Here is a 24,038-nt window from a genome sequence, read left to right as displayed (position 1 = left end):
TTGTCATCATCCCTATTTAGTCAGACAAACAAATTTACGTGATAGGGTAACTTTTTAACCATTGATTATGGAACCTTCAAAATATGTAAGTCTTACATCTTAAAAATCTCATCTTTTTAAATAAAACTGTGTAAAAGGAATATTTAATCATGATTCCGACGGATCATACAACCTCTAGACACCTAATACTCAGTGTAATACACCGAAACAATTCTGTCAACTATCTGAGGTGGAGGAAGCGGGGTCTCAAGGTCAACGTTAACGCGGAAGTGTTTCCGGCTCACGGTACTGGTCGAAACTAATTCTAATTGTTGAGTGACGAGTGACGAGCGACCTGTGTGAGAGTTGTGAGGGTCATGTGTTGACAGACATCGGATCGCATTTATAATATTAGTGGGATATTTATATTTTTAGGTCGTACTGTTGAAATTTGGCTGCTTTCTCAAAAACAACTCTACAAACAACGGATTTTTACTTTTCTCACCATCATACCTATTTAAATCTTCAGATTATAATACACTGGTTTATCTTCAATCATAGACATATCGGACAGTTTGGGGTCACAGGGTGGCCACATTTGCGGGGCTACGTCCATGTCGTTACCCCCCTGTGGGGGCAAGGGGCCCTGAAACAAACAGATGAGAATATACAACGTGAAACAAAACTGGGGTCTTATTTATTCATTTATTTATTGAGGAGCTCGTGGCTAAGCTATAGCATAAGTGAATCGATCACAGATTAAGCTACACTTGACGCGGTTGGTACCTAGATGGGTGATTTCTTGTCATAAACGAGTTCCTCCGTGTTTCGGAAGGCACGTTAAATTGTGGGTCCCGGCTGTTGTCAGAAGCTTGAAAGTCTGACAACCAGTCTAACCAAGGGGTATCGTGTTGCCCAGGTAACTGGGTTGAGGAGGTGAGATAGGCAGTCGCTCCTTGTAAAACACTGGTACTCAGCTGAATCCGGTTAGACTGGAAGCCGAGCCCAACAAAGTTGGGAAAAGGCTAGGAGGATGACGATGCGCTACTCAACGACTGGCACCGTGTAGCTATGCCATGAAACACCACCTGTCGGTATCAAACGCGGATGACGTAGCACGGCGGTTCAGGTTCAGTCAGTAAGAGTCTGACACTAGCCGTTCCCTCCCCCGAGGGAGTTGTCGTCCATGAGGATTCTCCAAAAAAAGGGGAATTAAGCAATAATCTAGCACATTAATAGTGTAATTTAGTGTAATATAGTGTATCTATATTATGTATGTATTTAGAAATATATAAGTATGTTTATCAGTTGTCTAGTACTCATAATACAAGCTCTGCTTAGTTTGAGACTAGATGGCGTTGTGTAAAAGTTGTGGAATATTTTCTTTTTTTTTAATTTATTTATTTACCTGTCTAGTCTCCGGGCGTCGCTTGCCCCTCGCCCGCTTCGGCCATGGCTTCTTCAAGTGCACGTAGGTTATATGAGCCCTCTTCTCGCTCGCATGCTTGAATCCTTTACCACACATCTCACATTTGAACGGTTTGAGACCAGTGTGTATCTGTGAATAAAGATGATATTAATGAACTGAAAAATGTGTTTTTTTTCTTATAACGACTCTCACTGTAAGGAATTTAATCCTTGTGTTACGGGTTTTACAAACATACAATTCACACGCACAAAGACAACCAGACTCGGGACAAGCATTCGTGGATCACACAAATGCTTGTCCTACGAGATCGAACTAACACGTCGCGCTCAGTGGGTTTGGCGTGGTGACCTCAACCACTCGGCTATCCGTGCAGTCAAATGGTTATTAGTATCCCACAGGTGGGCAAAAGAGTCTTTAAATCCTTTCACAACTACTACATGTGACTTGAATGTTTATGAAACGTGACACAAGAATGAAATTCCTAAGTTCCAGAGTTGTGTTTTTTTTTTTTGTTAAATATAAATTAGATACTTACAAACATATGCCGTTGTCTGTTGCTGTGTGTTGAGAAGTGTTTTCCGCAGAGTGCACACACATAGCTGGCTCTAGTTTGGCTGTGGACCCGTCTGTGAGCGACCAGGCGTTGTTTCATCCTGAACGATTTGCCGCACGAGTCACATTTAAATGGTCTTTCCCCAGTATGGACCCACGTATGGTCTTTTAGGAGGGCGTAGCTCTGGAAAATGTGTGATAAATTAGGTTGATGTAAATTGTGTGAAAAAGAGCCTAGTATTGATTTGATCTCAGTTCGATGATTGTATGTAATCTAAATCTATACTAATATATAAATAAAATAAATAAATGCGGACAACATCACATACATCGTTCTGAACCCAAAGTAAGTTGCTTAAGCACTTGTGTTATGGAATTCAGATATAACGAAGGCACCACAAACACGCAGACCCGAGACAATGTAGATATGTGAATTTAAACATTGACCCGACCGGGTATCGAACCCGGGACCTCAGAGCTAGCGACACCTTGAAACCGGCGCGTACGCCACTCGACCACGGAGGTCGTCAAATATAAAGCTGAAGAGTTTGTTTGAACGCGCTAATCTCAGGAACTACTGGTCCAAATTGAAAACCATTCATCGAGGAAGGTTTTAGGCTATAAACCATCACGCTGCGACCAATAGGAGCGAAGATACAATGGAAAATGTGGGAAAAACAGGGAAAATTATTCATCTTCGAGGGCTTCCGTTCAAAAATTCCTAAGATATATCTTCTAACCACGCGAACGAAGTCGCGGGCAACAGTTAGTTTGATAATATAAAAGCTCTTTTATTATTTGTCGATACTTTTACATGTTAAATCTGTTAGATATTATTGTGGAATTATTATACACGGTGATTTTTTAGTCGTCTTACAAAAGCAGTCCAGTTCATGTATCCGACGTAAAATATCCCTAGGCGCGATTATTATTTTTTTATCATCAACTGAGATAATAAGTACGAGGAAAAATGAAACGAGAGAAATCTGAAATATACTCTTAAAAATGATAAAAACGCCGCCGTCCGCGCCCCTCACCATTGTTACAAGGCTCGGACCGCGCTCGCAACAGAGCTGTGTTTCTAAAAAACTACGAATTGCATCATAATATTGGATAAAATTGCATTTTAAATTTATTCAAATCTCATAAATACCTATTTTTTTTATCATGAACGTGTTCTAGTCATTGGATACATGAACTGCGCTGCTTTTGTAAGACGACTAAAAAATCACCGTGTATTTGTGTGGAATTAAAGTTATTATTATTGTAGAATATTACATTATTATTATTATTACATCAGATAGGCACTGGTTAAAGTTGTTTTCAATATACATATAAAAGAACAAAAAAAATAAACTTAATGATGAATTAGTGAAGCAGTACTGTCTGTCTGTCAGACTTAACCTAGGTCTAGAATATATCGAAGAGTAAGTCACAGGCTACCTTTAGACTTTTCAAAATTCTTTTCAAAACCTTTAACAATATTTTTAAATGGCAACACAAAATATATGACAACTGGCAACACTAACCTGGAACATTCTGCCGCAGACCTCACACATGCACGGCGACTTCATCGATGGGTAGTTGGTTCGATTCTTATCCGGATGCATACGACGGAAATGACCATGATAGGCCCTAGAGTCTTCTAGTTGTAGTCCACACTGGGTATAAATAGAAATATTAATATAAAGTTTATCAAAGTTACTAGCTGACCCAGCAAACGTTGTTTTGCCTAATAAATTATTTCAAATTGTATGTATTTTTAATGCCACACTACAAAAACAAAAACTTTCGTCCAAAAATTAAATATATTTTTTTACTGTCAACAACCCTCATCACTTAGGGGTATGAAAAATAGATGTTAGCCGATTCTCAGACGTACTGAATACGCATATAAAATTTGGTAAAAATCGGTTAAGCCGTTTCGGAGGCGTACGGTAACTAACATCGTGACACGGTAATTACAATTACAAATGTTTGTCCTAAGCGGGGATCGAACCAACACGCTCAGTGGGTTTGTCTTGTGACCTCAACCTCTCGGCTATAGCGTATATCTCACCTGTTCACACGGTATAGGCCCCTCTGCTTTCCGCATCTGACTTGGATATAATCTTCTCTTATCGCTGTCTTCGTCTTCTTGTTCCTTCTCTCTCGCTCTTCTCTCTAACTCTTTCGATTCTTTCGTCTTCCTCCCCTTCTTGGGCTTGTTCGATTCCCTTGAGTCTTTGTCTGTACCTAAAAGAATTTAATTGTATCATCATCGGCCTAGCCTTTTTCCAACTATGTTGGGGTCGGCTTCCAGTCTAACCGGATTCAGCTAAGTACCAGTGTTTTATAAAAAGCGACTGTCTATCTGACCTCCTCAATCCAGTTACCTGGGCAACACAATAGCCCTTAGTTAGACTGGTTTTCAGACATTCCAGCCTCTACCTGTAACGACTGTTGTATGTATGCATAACAGCCGGGACTCACAATTTAACGTGCCTTCTGAAACACGGAGGAACTCGTTATGACAAAGATGGGCCTACCGCGTCAAGAAAACTCAACCAGTTATCGATTCACTTATGCAGTTATAGCTTAGCCACGAGCTCCTCTTATCTATACTAATATTATAATGCTGAAGAGTTTGTTTGTTTGAACGCGCTAATCTCAGGAACTACTGGTTCAAATTGAAAAAATATTTTTGTGTTTAATAGACCATTTATCAAGGAAGGCTATAGGCTATATAACATCACGCTGCAACTAATAGGAGCGAAGATACAATGGAAAATGTGGCAAAAACAGGGAAAATTATTCATCTTTCGTTCAAAAATTCCCAACTTATATCTTCTAACCACGCGGACGAAGGTACCTACCTGTATTATGTCTCGCTGAAACACTCAAATGTCTCCTATGTGCTTCGTTTGACACAAATCTTACATTGCACAGCTCACATAGAGGGCCGTCGTCGGGAATCTGAAACAAAATTGACTTCATATTCATAATTCTGTTTGTGTCGCTGATCTACTAAACGGCTGGACCGATTTGAATGATTTGTTTCATGCGTCAGTTTAGTTTAGGTTTATATAGAAATTAGCCCAGCAGAGAATATGGTATTTTTAAAACTTTACTATTAAAACAGACAAGAAACTTGATTCTAAAGATAATTAACATAGAAAAAAATCATTATTTTTTTATCATTTAACGCCAAAAGGTCAATTTTATTGTTAAATAAATATTATTATATCTTTCACCTTTGGATACCTAAATGTATTTACACTAGACAGATTTTTTCTTTAAATAATTCTATTTGATACATACCTGTACATTATCGAGTCTGTGTTTCAGTTTCTTATGTAGCTCTATCCCTTTCGCACTCACGAAGGAGTACCCACACAGCTCGCACACGAAGTCCGATGGATGCTTTATGCGTATATGACCCATGTATGTTGTGAATTTACTGTAAAATATAATATATAGAAAACGTTTAAATAGTTTTTAAGAGTATCGGGAAATGTGAGTAGAAAGAAAATAAAATCAAAATCGGTACATCCGTTTGTGAGGTACGACGGCGCAGACATACACATTGAACGTTTTTAATATAGGAATCGCCCGACATTTGACTAGTTTCGGTGGGGTCGGGAATCGCACACCGCCGCGTCAGCTCATGATGAAAGTCTCCGGTTGGACCCGAAACTAGTCTGGCAATCCCGATCAATATGCGTGCAGCGTGATTAAAAAATCTAATACCCACGTTTTTAAATGTCACTCCATTCAAATTTTATCAAAAACGACTAGCGTTTTTTAATAGTTGTAAATTGTACTATCATCGGGTTTGAAGCTACCCTGAAAATTTCAGCCTTTTATCTTATCGGGAAGTGCCTCGAAAAATGACACTTTATTTCGAAAAAAAAAATCATTCATCATCATCGGCCTAGCTTTTTCCCAACTATGTTAGAGTCGGCTTCCAGTCTAACCGGATTCAGTTAAGTACCAGTGTTTTACAAGGAGCGACTGCCTATCTGACCTCCTCAACCCAGTTACAGACAACACGATACCCCTTGGTTAGACTGGTTATCAGACTCTCAAGCTTCTGACTACCTGTAACGACTGTCAAAGATGTAAGAATAACAGCCGGGACTCACAATTTAACGTGCCTTCCGAAACACGGAAATCTGATTGATGTGATAAATAGTAATAATACTCACACAAATTCATCATTCATCAGACAAGTCTAACTAAAGGAAATCGTATTGTTTGTAACTGTGTTGAGGAGGTCAGATAGGCAGTCGCTCCTTGTAAAACACTGGTACTTATCTGAATCCGATTAGACTGGAAGCCAACCCCAACATAGTTCGACGACCTCCGTGGTCGAGTGGCGTACGCACCGGTTTCAAGGTGTCGCTAGCTCTGAGGTCCCGGGTTCGATCCCCGGTCGGGTTAATGTAAAAATTCACATTTCTACATTGTCTCGGGTCTGGGTGTTTGTGGTACCTTCGTTGTATCTGAATTCCATAACACAAGTGCTTTAGCAACTTACTTTGGGTTCAGATCAATGTATGTGATGTTGTCCGCATTTATTAAAAATCGATATTATTATTAAATCGAAAAGGGAAGAGGTTAGGACGATGAAAAATGTTTAAAAAAAATTCAATACTCACACGAATTCATCTTGACAATGCGGACATCTGTACTTAGTGCCTTTATGCCATCGCTCGTGCAGTCGCGCTGTCTGTCTGTGTGTCGTCACGTAAGTACATTGTTTACAACTGAACCTCTGTGTATGATGTGCAGTTATATGCTTCCGTAACGCATGTGGGTGCTTAAAGTGTGTCTTGCATATCTCGCATTCATGATCACCGCATTGCTGTAATAAAATATTATTATGTCACTAGCTGTTTCCCGCGGTTTCACGCGCGTAGTATTTTTTTTTTCTTTGCCGCAATTTTTTCATATTTTCTCATCGTTTAAACCTTCAACGGACTGGTATGTATATTTCAAGACTAAAATTAGCCAAATCGGTTCAGCCTTTCTCGAGTTTTAGCGAGACTAACGAACAGCAATTCATTTTTATATATAAGAAGAAGAAGAAAGAAGATTAGGTGATACAGACGTTTTGCCATATAATTGAGTCTTAGGGACTAAATATCTGTAGTTAAATGTTGTACTTTAATAGGGATGATGACTATTTATTTTTTTGCAGTGTCTTGTAGTTTTTTGTATAATAATGGATACGTATTTTTTAATTTGTCCCGCAAACATAAATTGACCAAATTACAGTGAATGAAACTTACGCGTGACGTCACGATTGAGTATAAATTTTACTCTATCGTTACGTCACAAGCCCCCTCTCCTATACTTTAAAGCAGTTAATCTTTGTCAATTCTAGTTTTTTCTGAAAAAGGAAAAATACGTGTCTCATACTTTTCAATTATCTAACTGAGGGACTAATGAGATTTTTTTCTTTTTATACCCAGTCATCATCCCTATTGTTTCGTATTGTACTGTTGTACCTATTCCAGATGCTTCTCCATTTGACCCTAAGGTTGACTGGTAGACAATACCTTGCGGCATTAAGTCCGCCTTATGTACCACAATTGTACATAAAAGTTTAAATAAATAACAGATTTAAAAAGATCTTGAAAATGTCCTAAATGTCACTCCATTCAAATTTAATTCAACTCGGTTCAGCAGTTTTGTTATATATATTGTTGTTTTGATGCTAAACCGAAAATTTCAGCCTGCTAGCTTATCGGGAAGTGCCTCAAAATTGATTTAAAAAAGAAAGTGACTGTATTAAAAAAAAGTGGTAAGAATACTCACATTTGTATGCCGTGTCATATGACTGTTATAGGCATCTTCGTCCAAAAAACCTTTAAAACACTCTGTACATTTAAAAACTGCATTTTTATAATTTGAACTGTCCTGTCTTTTCACTATTTCAGCAATTTGTTCTTCAACTGAAAGATCAGTTATGGTAAACAAGGTTTCATTAAGATCATCATTCAAAAATGGCTTCCTTCTCCTGTCAATTTTCGGTTCCGACTGATCTTTCTTCTTCAATCTTTTAATTGGTTTCTTCTCTTTAACTTTCCTCTTTTTTATCTTCTTCGCTTTACATGTTTCTAAAGGTAGACTGTCGTCTGATGAAAAATTATCTTTCTCTGATAAGTATTCTTCTATTCGAGGGTCCTTTTGTAATTCTTCTTCGATGGGAAGATTCTTCTCTACATCGGTCTTTTCCTCTTCTTCTTCGGTGAAGAATATTTGGTTTTCTTGTTTGATTTCTAGGTCGTAATTATCTTGCGTTGATGATATGGTTGCGTCACAATGGTTGGGTTCAAAATGTTTTATAGATAACGTTGAAGATAGTAAATTGTTTTCTCGGTTGATTGTTTTTATATTTTGTAAGGTGAGCTGAAAATAAAATATATATTAAAATAATATAAATGGATCAAGTGAGATTCAGGCGGTAGATATGGGAGGATTTTGTCCAGCAGTGGGGAAATCACTTAAATAGTAAGAAAACTATGATAGGTATAAATAAAATCGCAACTAAACTCCCTTTACATTTTGCTCACTAAAACGATATTTAATTTAATAACAAGGCTCATTTTAGTGAGTTTTCAATATTATAGTATAAATTTGACTGCACGGACAGCCGAGTGGTTGAGGTCACCACGCCAAACCCACTGAGCGCGACGTGTTAGTTCGATCTCGTAGGACAAGCATTTGTGTGATCCACGAATGCTTGTCCTGAATCTGGGTGTCTTTGTGCATGTGACTTGAATGTTTGTGAAACTCCCCGCGACGCTAAGAACAACTTTCTTAGTGCAGGAGTCGTTTAAAAAAAAACCACTCTTTGCAGCCATATCGTCTCACACAATCCATCCATCGATTCTTTGGTCGTCCTCTTCCCCTATATCCAACAGCTAGTAGGTATATTAGTACTATGACTTACACAATCCTGTTTCTTTATAACTTCTAGCATCAGAGAATTCGCTCTCAGACATTTGTGTCTGAAACGGCTACAATTCTGTAGTCTCTGGACACACTCGACGCAAAGCTTCTGGGGCAATTTGTCTTCTTCATTTAACTAAAAACAAACAAGTTGATTATAAAATAATATATATATAGAAATAACAATTGAAAATGTAACAATAACGACTTCCTCCGCGTGGTAATTTTATTTTGAAATAAAATTGTCCACATCTGCAAGAAGAAAAGATCAAGCTTTTTCTTGTTGATTTTCGTCAAAATTTCAAAATCGGTCCAGCCACTTAAGAGATTAGCCGGAACAATCAGACTGACAAACAATTTTTTTAAAAAAAGGTAATTTTGTGCCGTTTATCTATACTCTATACTAATATATAAAGCTGAAGAGTTTGTTTGTTTGTTTGAACGCGCTAATCTTAGGAACTACTGGTTCAAATTGAAAAAGTATTTTTGTGTTCAATAGATCATTCATCGAGGAAGGTTTTAGGCTATAAACCATCACGCTGCGACTAATAGGAGCGAAGATACAATGGAAAATGTGGAAAAAACAGGGTAGATATAAATCATAACTTATATCTTCTAACCACGCGGACGAAGTCGCGGGCATATATTCATATACGTGTAGTAAAAACCGGTTATTTCAAAATATAATTAAAAAGTATAGATCACTCTATGATAAAAAGGAGCAGAGCTGTAATGAAATATGTTAAAATAACAGGGAGAAGTTCTAAAAAAACGCTAGGTTTGGCCTAGAAATGTAACATTTCAATGGACATCTTTAAAACCAGACCGAAGTCGCGGGCAATAGCTAGTGCTGTATAGATAGAACACACTTACCATTATTCCTGTAAGATTTTCATAAGCCTGCTGCAGTTTATATATTCTTATCGGTATTAATTTAGTGTCCATTACCAAGCAAATTCGGCAAACCTGTTAAATTAATTCATAATCAAATAATTACTGTATCATAATTTAGTGAGGATCAGTCATATAATCATATTTAAGTGATGCAACGATTAACATGTCTGTCGGTCGGGCTAGGAACCCTGACTGCTTTATCGGAGGTCGTGGGTTCGATACTCACCCAGGACATTTTTTTGTATGATGAGCAAAATCATTAGCACACTGCGTGTGGGTGTAATTTATCCATGTAATTTGTATGTTTATCAATTGTCTAGTACTCTTACTACAAGCTTTGTTTAGTTTGAGACAAGATAGCGTTGTGTGAATGTTGTAGAATCCTTACAAACATTATAAATGCGAAAATAACTCTGTCTGTCTGTCTGTTACGCTTTCATGTCTAAACCACTGAACCGATTTTAATGAAATTTGGTACAGAGATAGAGTTGACCTTGAGAAAGAACATAGGATAGTTTTTATCCCGGACTTTTGAAGAGTTCTCTTGGAAACGCGATATAACCGACCTCGACGCGGGCGAAGCCGCGTGCGAAAAGCTAGTATTATATTATTATAGTTTTGGACCTAACCGGAGAGCTTAATCATGAGCTCACGCGGTGGGAGAGCGAGTTAACTGTTGCATCATTTAAAATTGCTGTACAGATTCAACTAATCAAAGAATTCTTTTATAAACTCCCGACGCAAGAAGAGGGGTTTTAAAATTTTTACGTGTCCGTCTATCCATGTTGTATAATAGTTCTAAAACGTATTGAAAATTTTAAATTAAGTTTATTTCGAATTAAAGGTGAATTATGCATGTCTTAGACATGTTTGATGAAAATCAATCCATCCATTTAAAAATTGTGTGGGATAAAAGTTTTAACTGTCGGGTGATTTTAAATGTTTATATTAAATATTATTTTACCTTCAGACTTGCCGGTTCACCATAGTCACAAACTGCAGTATCCTGAAAATATATAAACTATTTACTAATACACATTTTTAACAAGCTTTTGTCTGTCAATTGTTCAATGAAATCTTGTAAGTCGAATTTGATCCACTTCCCGGTTACCGATTGAGCTGAAATTTTGACAACATATGTATATTGCATGACAATACAATATTATGATGACATGGAACCGATCTGATGATGATTCTCATCAAACTGACGGAAAAGTTGTAACATGTCTGCATTGTTAAATGATGTAACGGTTTACTCACGCGTATTTATCGGGGTAGCCCGACTAGTTTCGAACCGTTCGACTCGCGATCCCGCCGCGTCTGCTCATGATTAAGGACTCCGGTTGGGTCCGAAACTAGTCGTGCTACCCATTTACATCATTTAATAATGAATCAGTCTCACGATAGGTATTATAAAAAAATTGTCTGCATTGTTATCATCGACTATTAGGCAGTAGGTAATTCGCCGGGACAGCTTGTTTAGCATAAAATATTCTCTTACCTGTACTATCAACGGAACGGCTCCAACCTTGACCTTTCGAAGTCCGCTTCTAGTCTCATACAAGTCTTCACATAAGAAATGCTCGGAACATATCGCACTACGCTCCTTCGGTTCCCAAGTTTCTTTTCCAAGGGCCTTGAGCCATGATGTTCTAAGCGATGTCTCGTTTGGGAACCTGGAACGAAGGATATTGCTTAACTTTAGTGACCAGAGAAGGAGTGGTTTATTCAACGTGGTATGGATGTTGGCTAACGAAGAAGGTTTGAAGAAAGATTAGGAGTTATCTATATTCTATTGGTTAAAGTACTTGAAAAAGGTAATCTGTATTGATGTATTTTTGTTGATAAATTCAGTTTAAAAATAAAATGTGACCAAAAACTAATGTAGAACAATAATAGAGATTACCAAATCAAATATAACATTGAAATAAATCCTGGGATAATAATAATAAATAAATCCTGGGACAACTCACACACGGTTATCTGATCCCAAGCTAAGCAGAGCTTGTGTTATGGTAACCAGACAACTGATAAACTTACTTATATATTTTCTAAATACATACATATTATAGATAAATTACACCCAGACACCAGAACAAATGATCATGCTCATCACACATCATTTGTCCTGGGCGGGAATCGAACCCACGACCTCCGGTATAGCAGTCAGGGTCACTAATCACTAGACCAACAGGCCCGTCAAATAAAATGCCATTGAAATAATATCAGTTGTTTGTTGATTTAATATGTGTTTGTATAAAAGATACAGAAAGATTTAGATTTTTCATCAAATGATAGTTTATTTTTCTTTTAGGTATCTAAACAAACGAACTATAGGTCTTTTCTTGGACTATTTGACTGGCCTGTTGGTCTTTTGAACTGGCCCTGACTGCGATACCCTATCATGATTTAGGATAAAATGTGATAGGCATGATCATATTTTGTTCTTTGTCAGGGTATTTTTTATCTAGAATGGGTTTAGAAATACATAATTAGGCACATCTTGATTATATACTTTAGTATTGAATTAATTCAGTACAATGTTAAGAAGTATATAATATTTTCATAACATTTCTGATTTAAATCTGAGGTATTTTAAGTAATATTATTTATGTTATAAAAATGTAATGCCTGAGTTGTGAAGGTATTTCTTTTCACCAATACTTATTAAAACTTAGCAGATGTGGTCTTCGAAGAATATTACTAGCCGTCAAGCACTAGCTAACCGGCCAAAGACGAAAAATAAATAAATAAAACTACGTGAAAAATAACAAACAAACTTACACATGAAACGTAATTCCCTGCGATTTAGAAATATGCCGCGAATCATTCTTACAGTTCGGCACACAACACCTCATTTTTTTAGCGTATTTAACGTATTAAATCCAAGAAATAAGTTAAATTTCATCAAGAATGTAGACATACAAGGAGATTTTGACATCATGATTTACGGGGTAAAAAACACATTTTCGTAAACAATTCCAGTAAAAACTTGGGCATTACATATTCAAGAACAGGATTTAAGAGTTATTTTCTCTAATAAGAAGGCTAGTTAAGAAATATAAAAGAAAATTCATAGAATTATTGTCTGTCATTTCTCTCGCCGACAAAGATTAATTTTACAAATTTCGGATTGATGTCATTACACTCATTACTGTATCTGTGCTCGTCTTTCCTATACAGATATGGTTTGAAAGAAAGAGATAAAATCTCTTGGTTGTCAAAAATCCTACTTTGCAATTTGGTAGGATTACAAAACAATGTATGTAAACATAACTATACAATCAGTGCCCTATTTCACTTTCACGTATTCAAATGTTTGTGTGAGTAAAAGAGAAAGAATTTGCGAAGCTTTGGAGTGCTTTGACCAGTGTTAACAGAGTACAAAATAAGTTTAGAAATCGACTCATACAAACATTAATTTTTAAAAATAGCCTGTGCGTACAAAGGGAAAAAGGTAAAGTTCGAGTTTGACTCGTGACACTGAGGGTTCCTTACAAATGGGTGGACGAAAAATCATAAAAATATTTTTTATTTTATTTAGTTTCCAACAGAAATACATCATTTGTGAAAATTCAACTATCCATCTAGCCCCTGTCACGAGATACAGCCTCGTCACAGACGGATAAACAGAGGTACTTCAGCAATAGGGTTTCGATTTTACCCCAAAAAAATACTAAGCTTGGATGGCTGTGATGCATGTGTATACATGTTTGTAACATTATATTATTGTTGGAGCTATTAGCCTATTGATAATACTCTCAAAGTACGCACTGACTTCAAAAGTTGTTTATGTTTTATAGGGAATATTAAAGATTCCGTGTTTCGGGACACAAACGTGATAATTTGGGTCCTGCCTGTCCGTCCCTGAGCTGAGACTGCTGAGAGTCTAAACCGAGGCAACAGTGATTATTCCAGTGTCAGCGATCTTGCTAGTGCACTATAATATGTCCCCAGTTGCCACACAGCTCACCAATAGCAACACTAGTCGTTGTGGAAATAAATATGGTAGAAATTAAACAAAGCAATGCAGCACACATTTCGATTTTATTTCATTAAATAAATTCGACACCAGAGAGTTTTGTTATATTACATAACTTGTAAAAAAAAGTAAATGCAAAGAGTGATGTCAAAAAATCCTCGCAAACTGCTAGCAGAAAAACACTTTAAAAAAGGAAAAAGATGGTTTTCGATAGCACTTTAATTTAAAAAAAATAATACCAAAATGGCGGTAAGTCTGACAGCAATGCGCGGGAATTTTAGGTACAATTTTGTAATAGTAAAAAAACTACATCGAGATCTGTGTCAAAGACTAATATATTATGATCCTAGTATAAAAATATTATCATCATTCCCCTGCCCTTACCCAAATTATTATTTGGGGTCGTTGCAACATGTCTTCTCCTTCCATACCTTTCTATCTGACGTCATCTCACAAGAAACACTCTTGTGAGATGACGTCCTAGTATAAAAATAGTGATCTTATAAAAATATAATATAAATTAATACAAAAAAAATAACAACAATAATTATTATGAATGGATCCAATTATAAAATAAATAAACAACATTAAAACTAAAATTAAATAAAAAAACATCACATTTTATTTTTGGCGCGTATTTTGATGTTCTAAACTGTCAGCGGCATAACAGCGTAATTTTCACCCAAACTTTTTTATTTATGATTCGATTGGAGACAATAGTATTTTGCCTCACATAGACAGTTTTATTCTACGGAATTGAGGTCCAGGGGCTTCGATTTATTACAAGAGCGCGCTTCTTTATACAATTCCAAATTAAAAATCAGTTAAAACTGTATTTCATATTAGCGCTCGCTTTAAGCGTACGAATTTAAATAATAATAAAATATTAAAAGAATTAAAAAAAAATGTCATAAATAAATAAAATTGCGATTAATAACTAGAAAACACACATTACTTAAAATTAAGATGACTTACTTAATTAAAAGATTCGAAACAATATTGGTTATTCGAGAGCCTAGGTCACTAACTTTTGAAGTTACAGATTCACTTGGTTACAAAGTCCATTGTGTATAAAAATTAAAACACTTGGAAAATTAAAGTTTGACTTATTTTACCCCTACAAATAGATAACGGACTAAAACCTTGTCAAATTATGAAAAAACGACATTCTCTTGTTAAAAACACTGAAAAACGATTTGTTATTTTACTGTCAATTTATGAAAACAAAATGACGTTCAGGTCTGTTTGCAATTTGTAAGAATAATATGTAGTATTTGTGATGCATAGATTTATAAATCCAAACTGGTTTAGGTTGCAAGAGTTATCTCCAAATACAAATTTACACATTAATTTTCCCGTTTTTGGCAGTTGCTAAGGCAAGCAACATTTTTACAAGGTTGAAAAAAAATCTTAGCGCGGGATTAGTTTAAAAAAGAAGACTTCTCTAAATTACACTTTTTTAAACATAGAGTGACATATCTTTGGCACAGTCTAAACAGCCAAATGAATTTTAACTTATGGTAGAACAATCTCAATTGGGGCGGATTTATCTAGAAGCCAAATTACGTCTCTTCTTTGAACCCACGCACCGATTTGTAAAATTTTATGTTCTTTTTTAAGATTCCTATAAAAAACATTTAATTTTCATTTATTTTAGATGTGAATATTTTTGACACTGAAAAAGGCGGGATGTAATCTTTCGTAGGCGAAGCCATCGCTGCACCGTATTAAATCCGCCCCGTCTTAATGTAACTACACAAACTCTTTTGTCAAAAATCTAAATTTACCTTCAATTTTTTTATTAAATCAAGTTTCATATGCGCCTGTCATAATCACAGATATAGATATTCTATAGATGACTAGTATCACGTTTTGTATTGAAACCAAGCGTGCCGAATTTTTAACCACAGAATTTATTGCAGTTAATTATCACACGAGGCATTTTTTTAACTTACGCGGTTGCCCGGCTTCAATAACAGACGCGCGCGGACTGTGAGAAGGAGAGAGACGGCGGCCAACCTTGACGCTTGGTCGGGGTTTGAACACGCAAAGTACATTCATTTGCATCATCTATTGGATCTATTGTATATCTACATCTGTGGTCTTAACCCCAACTTACTTTACATCACAATCCCTAACCTAAGTTGGACAAACATGCCCGAAATTCGTAGTGAACAGCATGTAACAGCAGTTGCATTTCGAACACAATTTATTTACAACACCATTGTGACTCATAACATGATTTCTTAAATCCCTTGAATGGCATAATTCGGAACAAACTAAACAAGGAAACCGCCTCGCTCCTGACGGATACACGACACGCAAATCTATCAAATCTCGAGGCATATCAATGGGTTTCACACTCAAATCTTTAACTCGACGCATAAACAGTTTATTTGCATTCATTTTTTTCACCTCTACACAATATTTTGAGTTTAAAACCGTCTCGTACCATTTTTGATTGACGTCCAACTGCATGTAGTAAGGAGGTTTCGATATTAAATTAAAGTGCTTCTTTCGTATGTGCGATTCAAGTTGAGAGTTGTGGCTGAATCGCTTTTTGCAGCCGTCGCATACTTTCCTAGGTTCATGACTGGAATGAAAATGAGGTTATAATATAGTCGATATTTTTATTACTTTAGTTAAAATTATTTCTTTTAACGACTCCAGGCTTTCACGAATTTAATCCTTGTGTCGCGGGGGTTAATAATATTTCACAAATTTCACGCAACGCCATCTAGTCTCAAACTAAGCAAAGCTTGTATTATGAGTACTAGACAACTGATAAACATACTTACATATTTCTAAATACAAACATAATATAGATAAATTACACCCAGCCATAGAACAAATAATCGTACTCATCACACAAACATTTGGGTGGGAATCGAACCCACGACCTCCGGTATAGCAGTCAGGGTCACTAACCACTAACATTCAAATCACATGCACAAAGACACCCAGACTTAGGACAAGCACTCGTGGATCACACAAACGCTTGTCCTACGCGGGGACTGCGACACGGCGCGCTCAGTGGGTTTTTGTGATGACTCAACCTCTCGGCTATCCATGCAGTGAAATTTCATTATTAAAATGCAGTGGTTAACTTAAGCGTATTTATCGGGATTGCCAGCGGCGCTCGCGTCAGCTCATGATTAAGGACTCCGGTTGAGTCTGAAACTAGTTGGGCAACCCTGATACTTTCGCGTGGGTAAATAGTTGCATCATCCATGGGTACTATTATTATAAATGTCTGTCAATCTCGTTTTCACGGAAAAACTACTTAACCAATCGTAATTAAATCTGGTATGGATGGGTTAGACACAGAGGCTGTTTTTAACTAAAAAAGGGTTATAAGGCAGGCAGTGCCATATTATCCATGAGGCACTTGAGGCCAGTGCCTAGGGGCCCAGTATGAGCAGGGCAGAGTAGCCCAGCACACCCGATTCAAAAATGAAAAAAAAACGGGGATATTAAAAATTCCAAAATTGTGTTGCTGTGCTATGAAAAGGGGGGACCGAAACAAACTGTGCCTAAGGGCCCCGAGATGGTTAATCTCGCCCTGGAGGGGGGGGGGGGGTAAATGCTAGGTTGAATCTGAGCGTGTGACTTGAATGTTTTTTATACCCCTCATGACACAAGTTATTTTTACAAAAATCCAGGGTTGAAACAACCATTTTTACATTTTTTACTTCCTACCTAGGTCAGCAGTGGTCCGAAAGGGTTACCATGGGCCCCAGCACATAAGGGCAAAGGAAGGAACGTGGGTGGGTTTCAATCAGTAGAAAACTGACACTTCCTTCTACTTGACCCGAAGCGGAAAGAATAACTTTATGATAATCCATCAAAAAGAAAAAAAAATCAGCTATCTCCATCGCAAAATTTCATCAAAATCGTCACAGCTGGGTGCGAAGAAGTCACAAACATTCACACTCACATACGTCCGCATTTATAATATTACTATGATTTAAACATAAGAAGTTTTAATACAGACCTCTTCCGTGGTTTTTTTTCCGGAATACTACTGCAATATAATTTTGGAATCGTTTGTATACCATGCTTGTTTATCAAATGATACCCCAACAGGCCTTTAGATTTAAAACGTAAATTGCATAAGTAGCAAATGAAAAATATTGATTTTTGTGCGTGTGTTTTCAAATGCTCGGCAAGCGTGTATTTATCATGAAATTTTCTATCACAATATTCACATATTACTTGTGATTTTGGATCGGATGTATCGGAGTCTGATGAAGACATAATTTAAAATATATATTATACGAAAATATATTAATGTTTTCTTATTTTAGTACCGTTTTGGCCAATATTTACATTGTACAGAAAGCTTATATTATCAGACAGCTGACATTTTACTGTCACCAAATTAAAAAAAAATAAAGCGTTCAAAAACATACTATGAGGATAATACTATTATTTCTATTCACTATCGTAGCTGACAGAGTATTTGTGACTGCAAAGACAAGCAGATTACTCATTACTTTATTTTTATTAGATGATAATAGAAAAGGTATTTAATGACAAATAATGTTTGATTAAAGAAATCGATTGCTCACGATCAATCGACTAGAATTCAAAACTGGTAAATCTTGTAAACGCTGTCAAAATAAGTTATAAAATGTCACCATCTTCTAATTTCTAAAACATTGCAATTTCATTTGTTATTATTAGTTTAATAATTTTACCGTGTTATTAAATATGAGTTTGTAATAAAAAAACAATGGGTAAACACAAAATGATAGCTAAAAGTTGTCCGAAATGCGAATTGCAGGTAAGTTTGCAATTATTGATTATTTACACGTTACATTTTCATAATACATGGTACTGAATATAAATATCGTTATTGTTAAAAAATTTTAGTGTAGCATCGTTAATGTGACGTGGTTTGATATTTATAATATGATTTGTAAGATTTGAATATCAATAAACAATAAAATATTAAAAAAAAAATAGAAGTTATGGCAAAGATAATTCTCTCTAATTTCGTTTAAGTATGCACCATATTCTGTGAAATGTATTGAGGCTTGTAGTCATAACTTTAAAGTCTAACTACATTTTACAGATGGTTTATGAGGTTTATAAGTTTTAAAGGCCACTGGGCTAACTTAGGGGCAGACTTAGCTCCATAACTTTATAATATCGTAAAAATGACAGTCCTTTTTTGGGAGGGTGACAGCTCAATACATGGAGTAGAGTGCTGTCTTTCTGCCACATCCACTATAATAATTTGTCATAGTGTAAGGCTTTCTATATTTTTAAGTGTCAAACGCTTGATGGCAGTCACTCCTTGTAAAACACTGGTACTTAGCTGAATCTGGTTAGACTGGAAACCTACTCCAACATAGTTGGGAAAAGGCTGACAATGATGATACACTTATTGGCCCAGGACTGTACAGATTGTCTTTTTATTAAAAAAAGTACAGAAAAGACATTTCCTTTGCACAGCAAGTCAAGTTTATATGTGGCGCTAAATTGGTAACAATGATTTGGCCACATAGATGCCATGCATTTCTTTGTTTTTTATTCATAAATTCCTACTTGGTTTATATTTCCTTTGATTTTTAATAATTGTTTTTGTGAATGAAGATCTTTTTTTTTTTCAAAAAGGTTTAGAGAAAGGAGATATTTGTGTTGTCAGGAATTTTGTGACAGAAACCCAAATAAGATGTAAGAGAAAAAATATTCCCACATTAAGGAATTTAATTCTTTCACAAATATTCAAGTTACATGCACTAGACGACCTCTGTGGTCGAGTGGCATACGCACCGGTTTCAAGGTGTCGCTAGCTCTGAGGTCCCGGGTTCGATCCCCGGTCGGGTCAATGTAAAAATTCACATTTCTACATTGTCTCGGGTCTGAGTGTTTGTGGTACCTTCGTTGTATCTGAATTCTATAACACAAGTGCTTCAGCAACTTACTTTGGGTTCAGAACAATGTATGTGATGTTGTCCGCATTTATTTATTACTAAGGCATAAAAGATTAAAACTAACTTGAGAATGAACTTATTTTTATTCTCATACCATCTACAATCATAATTTACAAAAAAAACTAATTTATTTGACAGATTTCAAATATACACATTTTTCCATGTGGGTTTTCCACTTTTGATATGACATATTTAACTCAATGTATTATTTTTGTTTTAAGCACAACAAAGATATCGCTTTTAGCGATAAGACCGCCCTTGTACCATAACATTGCATGTATTAAGAATCACTGCTGTAATTCCATGGTGTACAATGTACATAAAGAATATTGTAATCTCACCTAAGCAAGGAAAAAAAATATAGGTTTTCATTTATGAATGGCATAAAGTAAGGTCCTCATCTTCTAATAGTTCAAAAGCTTGCATTGCTTATCCTTCTATATTTTATGATCAGTGGTTTTTAATAAAGCCCTTATTTGGTCCACATTTTACTCTCGACTGTACAGATAGCCAAGTGGTTGAGGTCACCGCACCAAACCCAATTGTGTGTTGCGCGACGTGTCGCGGTTTCACCTCGTAGTAGTTTTTGTGATATGCGAATGCTAGTCCCGAATCTGGGTGTGTTTCTGCGTGTGGCTTGAATGTCTGTGAAACCCCCGCGATACTAGGATTACATTTCATACCGCTTTTTTTTTTAAACTTCTGTCTACATCCTTTTCCTTTCCATGTCCTTGCCATGCCCCAATTTAACCGACTCCTGCAGTAAGGAATTTAATCCTTGTATCGCGGGGGTTTTCACAAACATACAAATCACATGCTGTAAGACGCCTAGACTCAGAACAAGATTTCATAAATGCTTCTCGCGGGGTTCGACACAACACGGACAGTTGCTTTGGCGTGATGACGTCAACCACTCGGCTATTCGTCCATTCAAGTAACTTTTTTCTTTTGTATTCTTATTATTTAAAGCCCTTTTCAATCCACATCCGTTACTTTATAATATATATTCGGTGGTTATAATGAGGCCTTTTTGGTACAATTTTAACCCCGTTCACGTCATTCTCGCTAACCATTAATTTAGCAACTAAACGTGTCTTGTAAGATGTATTCTTCTCAGGTCGCTGTTGCCAGTAAGTCATGTAAATGCGGGCACACGTTCTTTGCTGCAAGAAGAGCGGCAGACTGCTTACCGGCCGTTGAGGATATAAGGAGAAGGACGGGTAGAGTGCGGCGGTCACAGCCGCAGTTCTACGATGCACAGCATTATCAGAAACAGATTAAGAGGAGGGTAGGTTGTATAGCTAGAATATATAAAAAACCTGGAGTAGACTGCAGGAGGCCTTTGCCAAATAAAATGTAATTAGAAAAAAATATGTATAAAAAAAATATGTAAACGTCTTCAAGAATTTTTTTTTTATTTCATATCAATTTTGTTCACAATACGTGTCCTGGAGTCTCCATTTAAGCATAAAATGCCTATAGTTGAAGACTCCGATCTTCCCTGACAGTACAAAAATACAACTAAGGAATTAATAACCAAATATAAGAAAAACTGCGTATGCTTTAGGGGCCTTCCCTAAATCTTTCCACGATGCCCTTTGCCCAACAGTAAGACACGGTGGGCTAGATAAAAAACCTATTGAATGCTATATCTATACTTCTATACTAATATATAAAGCTGAAGAGTTTGTTTGTTTGATCGCGCTAATCTCAGGAACTACTGGTTCAAATTTAAAAATTCTTTTTGAGTTTAATATACCATTCATCGAGGAAGGTTTTAGGCTAAATACCATCACGGTGCGAAGATACAATGGAAAAAATGGCAAAAAACGGGGAAAAATATTCATCTTCGAGGGCTTCCGTTCAAAAATTCTAACTTTTATCTTCTAACCACGCGGACGAAGTCGGGGGCAACAGCTAGTGTACATATATTATGTGAAAGTTACCATCTTTTACAGTCGAATATTTATTTGGTTCAATAATTTACTTTTCAACTTCCGTTTTTTCTTTCCAGTCACCCAAAAAGAGATCGCTCTCCCGATCTATGGACGAAGATACAAAACCGAAAGACAAAAACGAAAGCGGTAAGTATAAAAAACCTACTTCCATCCCTTAAAGTAAAATTATATTTGAGGAAGTGTGACAGCGCTATACACGGTGTAGAGTGCCATCTCTCTTCCACATTCCCAATAATATTACTTTCAAAGGTAGTGCTATCACTCTTATCAATTAGTTGTATGTGTAACTCTAATACTTCATTTCGTTAGGTAGTTAACTAAAGGTAAATAATTTTGATGTGTATTTTTAAGATTTTTTTTGTTCATAAACATTAATAAAATTGGAAACTGTATCCGATCTTTGACATCAATATATTATTTAATAGCGGCAACCGAAAAACATATTCTGAGGAAAATTAAGGCTCATGAGAGTCTGCCTCTGCTGAGCTTGTCTGGTAACGAACGGACAGTAGAGCCTCAGTAATAGGGTTCCGTTTGTTCCTTTTGGGTACGGAACCCTCAAAACAACAAGAAAAATCACCTTTCTTCGTCTTTCTTTCGAGTTGGTTTATTGCTAAAGAAGTAAAAAAACACATCAGGGTTGTTTACATCTAAAAATACCTAATTAAATGAACTATAGACTCCACTAACACACATTTTGTATTTTTATTACTTGTTTATGTCTAAATTGCAGAAAAAAAACGAAGAGCTGTACGGAAGTCCACACCGGACGAATGCCGTAAGCTAAAATATAATAAAACGTGATAGAACAAGGCCTGGGCATGTATTAAATATCGTTTCTGAACTGGCGTAAAAAACATCATCAAAATTCTAAAAAATATCCATACACTTTATAATCTCTGCAAATTGCTAACATACAGAAAGTTTGTCGCATCTAGAGCCTGACTTGTAAGTTTTTAAAAGTGCCCAAAAAGGCCCATGTACTTAGAATACTGCTTTAGTTCGGCACTGATTTTTATAAAAGAGAAAAAACATTATAAAACTTCAATTCAAGCCGTGTTTGCTACTTGTGGGGATTATAAAGTAGTCTGTTACATGCTTGTGTAGTTTATGAGCATTCAATATTACCATGATTTCATAGATCATAACATAAAAAGGCCATTGTTTATTTCCATCCTAAGAAACGATGTTTTTAATATGGCCCTCAATAATATGGCTCTGTTTTTACTCGTTGTTTAGCGGCCTTAAAGCCTAGAAAGGTTTTTATACAATTTTGAAACACCTTTTGTACTTAGATAAATGGTGTTTAAAATTTGTACTTAGAGTAATTAAAGAAGGTTAAACAATCTTGGTGTGTCTGTTAATACCAACACGTATTAAATAAATTAACGACTGATTAGTTATAGTATGATTGATTTGGTAAGTTAGTATTGAGTATTATTGTGCAATTTATGGTAGGCCTATGTCCAGCGGTAGACCTTGAAGGGCTGAATTCATTAATTATTATATTGCTTTAATTCTCACTGTTAAATTAAACTGAGTTTTAGACAGAACACACCAAAAATGTTTAACCTTCTTTAATTACCTACACAAATGGCGTACGTAACTTTGTAAATTTATTACATGTATAACTTCTTTACAGCGCGCGCTCGCCGTCGCCGTGCCCTCCGCAGGGCTCAGCGACCCCCACCAGGGAACAACAGCGGGGATCGTACTAGAGACCCCACACCGCAATTAAGACCCCCACAAATAGCTAGATGTCGTCTTATCCTAGAAGAAATCAATAGAAAAATATCAGCTGTTACTTGGCAGCCCCCAGCTGACGCATAGTTTTAATAAGGCCTTAATTCGGGCCTTTATAAGATCCCTGGTTTTTTAAGGCCTAGCGCGTTTTGAAGTAATGTTATTGCCTGTGTGGAAAAGAGATGCTCCCATATCCCGTGTAGTGCGCTCTCTCGTTCCCACATTAGTTAAAATTTTACTTTAAAATGTAGTATTAGGCTCTCAGAAACCGGTAGATTAATAGTCTAAATGTCTTACAAATAATCTCAATACAGTTTTTTCAAAGCATTTATTTGAAGTGACATCTTTTAATATTTTATAAACAATTGATATTAAACAAAAAGACCTATTATGTAATTTAAAACCAATGAAACAGGTTTTGGGCCTTGTTAAAAACAGCCAGATTCCGACATAAAAAATCATTCATAAAAAGATGTATTTAATAGCAAATATGATCTTCGCAGCGCTTTCGGAGTATATAATAAAGATCGGATAATAAAGTTCTACTGATTATGTAAATAATAGTTACAATTATGTATGTTAAGTAATGTGATTTCCTATAGTAAAAGTATTAATTAAAA

At 36.1% G+C, this 24,038-nt stretch overlaps 2 protein-coding genes across 3 annotated transcripts; one reads left to right on the top strand and one right to left on the bottom strand.

The window, feature by feature from the left end:
- On the bottom strand, positions 1–13,153 carry LOC113508945 (zinc finger protein 354A-like). The gene is made up of 14 exons (XM_026892156.1): positions 12,578–13,153; positions 11,295–11,469; positions 10,758–10,799; positions 9,773–9,865; positions 8,901–9,035; positions 7,763–8,356; positions 6,601–6,806; positions 5,261–5,399; positions 4,816–4,915; positions 4,020–4,195; positions 3,490–3,621; positions 1,944–2,144; positions 1,388–1,537; positions 1–625 (listed from the first exon to the last, which is right to left on the bottom strand). The coding sequence occupies exons 1-14, from the start codon at positions 12,649–12,651 to the stop codon at positions 497–499; spliced, it is 2,346 nt and encodes a 781-aa protein (XP_026747957.1). The 5' UTR covers positions 12,652–13,153; the 3' UTR covers positions 1–496.
- A 5,256-nt stretch (positions 13,154–18,409) lies between these two features.
- Positions 18,410–24,038, top strand: LOC113508961 (UPF0547 protein C16orf87-like). 2 transcript variants are annotated; one of them, XM_026892175.1, is made up of 4 exons: positions 18,410–18,561; positions 20,835–21,005; positions 21,732–21,801; positions 23,318–24,038. In XM_026892175.1, exons 1-4 carry the CDS (start codon positions 18,511–18,513, stop codon positions 23,503–23,505), a joined length of 480 nt encoding a protein of 159 aa, XP_026747976.1. In that variant the 5' UTR covers positions 18,410–18,510; the 3' UTR covers positions 23,506–24,038. The 2 variants fall into 2 exon arrangements, with proteins under 2 accessions (XP_026747976.1, XP_026747975.1); XM_026892174.1 differs by having other exon boundaries at positions 20,820–21,005.

This window comes from Trichoplusia ni, chromosome 3, assembly GCF_003590095.1.
Source record: "Trichoplusia ni isolate ovarian cell line Hi5 chromosome 3, tn1, whole genome shotgun sequence".
Lineage (NCBI taxonomy): Eukaryota > Metazoa > Arthropoda > Insecta > Lepidoptera > Noctuidae > Trichoplusia > Trichoplusia ni.
The sequence above is the reverse complement of the archived record's forward strand: the minus strand, read 5'-3'. Positions and strand labels throughout refer to the sequence as shown.